The 2500-nt window shown below is 47.0% G+C and overlaps 1 protein-coding gene across 6 annotated transcripts in view; it reads left to right on the top strand.

Annotated features, from left to right (window-relative positions):
• nvl (nuclear VCP like) overlaps positions 1-2500 on the top strand; it is a 51673-nt gene that overhangs the window by 8651 nt on the left and 40522 nt on the right. For 4 of the 6 annotated variants that reach the window (XM_037781465.1, XM_037781466.1, XM_037781464.1 and 1 more), the window contains one exon: positions 1551-1796. The exons of the other annotated variants lie outside the window; for them this stretch is intronic. In XM_037781465.1, coding sequence (XP_037637393.1) covers positions 1551-1796 — 246 coding nt within the window. The remainder of the gene's footprint in view (positions 1-1550; positions 1797-2500) is intronic. 6 annotated transcript variants of the gene reach the window in all.

The raw sequence follows: 2500 nt of genomic DNA, 5'->3' as shown, positions 1-2500 counted from the left end.
GGCTGTGCTCCGGATATGTGACCAGAACTTGGCCTTTCTTCACCAGATTTTACATTGGCGGCGGCGTCACAAACTAATTTTTACAGCTAAACCGTGCACTACAAGATGATTCTGAAAACATCTGAGGAGAGAAATCGACATTAACGTAACAGAATATTGATTCATATTTGATCAGCGCTGCCTAGTTTGACCGTTTGGTCGGAGTTCAGAGTGATTGACGGCCGGCTCTCATAGACAGCAGATGGACAGCAGACCTCAGATCAGCTCTTACTGCTTGTTTTCTTCCGGTCTGTGAAATCTTGCAGATGCCATTAGGAGCACCGGAGGACACAGAGAAACATGATTATTTTCAGGTTACCTGTTTCATGTACTAGTGTCACGATACAGCGACCATTTTATAGAAATAACTTTTGAATCATATTTGCTCCAATCTGCGTACTGCTGCTTTAAGCATAATCACGTATTTAGCACTCAGAGAGCACTTAGCTCCACCAAGGCTGCAGGAATGAGTCCTAAAACAAATACGTCAGTAAATATCTCACTTGTGGATTTTGAAGCTTTTACGTGTCTTAAAAAAAGCTAAATGAGACGACTAAACGTCATCACGCCAAATACTGAAAGGGCTGTCTGTCTGACGGGAAGATAAAGCGGTGGAAACACTCCTGAGAAGAACACTTTAGACTTGAAAAATCACCAAAGAAACCTGTATCTGAATGTCAGGATGCTCATTGATCTGTGAGTGTTGATCACCTTCAGTCTGACTAGTCCCACATTTAGGGAAGTATACGTACTTGTCTGCTTGTCCAGCCTGCAGTGAGACTAGAATGGTGATTACCTTTACCCCTGGCTAACTAACTAATAAGTTATGTGCCTCCTCGTCTCCTCGTCTCCTCGACTCCTCGTTCCTCGTTCCTCGTTCCTCTGGCTTGTGACCCGGAAATCAATTTCAGCGCTCCATCTTGAAGGATGTCCAAATTCCTAAAATGCATCTGGAGCACAAAATCAGGAAATGGGAAGCAGCTCCTGTCATATCTTATTAGTCGGATTATTAGTTGCCGGAGGAGCCATAAGCGAGGATACACCGGTGTATTCTTCACGGAAGTCTTTTACCGACTGACACGCCCCTTATTGGATATCAGTTACTGATTGGACACTGCGGCTGATAGACACGCCCCCTTATTGTATATCAATTACTGATTGAACCCTGCTGCTGATAGACATGCCCCCTTATTGGATATCAGTTACTGATTGGATGCTGCAGCGGATAGACACGCCCCCTTATTGGATATCAGTTACTGATTGGACGCTGCAGGTGTGAACAGCAGCAGAAGGACCTGTAGTATTTATTTAATTAGCTTAGTTTATGGCCTCAACTGCTCCAGCTACAGCCTCCAGTCGTGCTCTCTTGTAATTTAATTTTGTAATAGTAGGCTGTTATGTATGATAATCCGATCAGTTTAAGCTTCTGGTAGTTTAACATTTCCCATCTGGCAACGCTACACAGCTCTCACAGACCGTGAGATCTAACCATTCCTTGTTGACATCCACAGCCCACTAACCACATGAACAGCTCTCTGACGTCTCTGTACCGGAAGGGACACCCTGACTCCAGCACCGGCTCCCCCAGGAGAGATCAGCCTGCTGCTGGCGGTCTTGCCGGCACGGCCGGCCTCCCTCCCACTGCAGGGACGCTGGTTTCCACAGGAGGCTGGTTCATCGATCGAGGCAGAGGCCCCGAGAAGAGCGACGTCTTCATCGACCTGTGTGAAGAGGAGCCAACTAATACAGCAACAAATGTATGTTCCAGTGGAGGGCGTGTCCGTGCACTTAAAGGCAGGGGGGGGCGATCTGGAGAAACTAGCAAGAGTACACTAGATTTAAAAAAATGATCCAGCTGACAAAACCAACCCAGTGTTACCAACTGTTTTCTAATGAAAGTAGCTAGCAGTACTAGAGTAGAGAGAAAGTCACCAAGTCATCAACACTGACAGTCCGTCCTTCAGGCCTCCCTCCGGAGACACTCCCCCGACACTATCATTAGGTAGGTAGACAGGTAGGTAGACAGGTAGACAGTCCGTCCTTCAGGCCTCCCTCCGGAGACACTCCCCCAACACTATCATTAGGTAGGTAGACAGGTAGGTGGACAGCTAGACAGTCCGTCCTTCAGGCCTCACTCCAGAGACACTCCCCCAACACTATCATTAGGTAGGTAGACAGTCCGTCCTTCAGGCCTCACTCTAGAGACACTCCCCCAACACTATCATTGGGTAGGTAGACAGGTAGACAGTCCGTCCTTCAGTCCTCCCCCCAACATTATCATAACATAAACATATCACAGTGAACATGAACAGCGAACATGGCTATTATTAGTACTCACAGCTGTCAAGCTAGCAGCTGGAGGAAGACTCCGGTCTTTCACGTCAGGCAGGCAGCTCGTCCAATCATTACATTTGGGCTAAATGAAATGATGTATTTGTCCTTCAGGATAGTAAAGCTCATC

This window comes from Sebastes umbrosus, chromosome 10 (genome assembly GCF_015220745.1).
Source record: "Sebastes umbrosus isolate fSebUmb1 chromosome 10, fSebUmb1.pri, whole genome shotgun sequence".
NCBI lineage: Eukaryota > Metazoa > Chordata > Actinopteri > Perciformes > Sebastidae > Sebastes > Sebastes umbrosus.
This window is presented reverse-complemented; position numbering and strand designations above follow the sequence as displayed.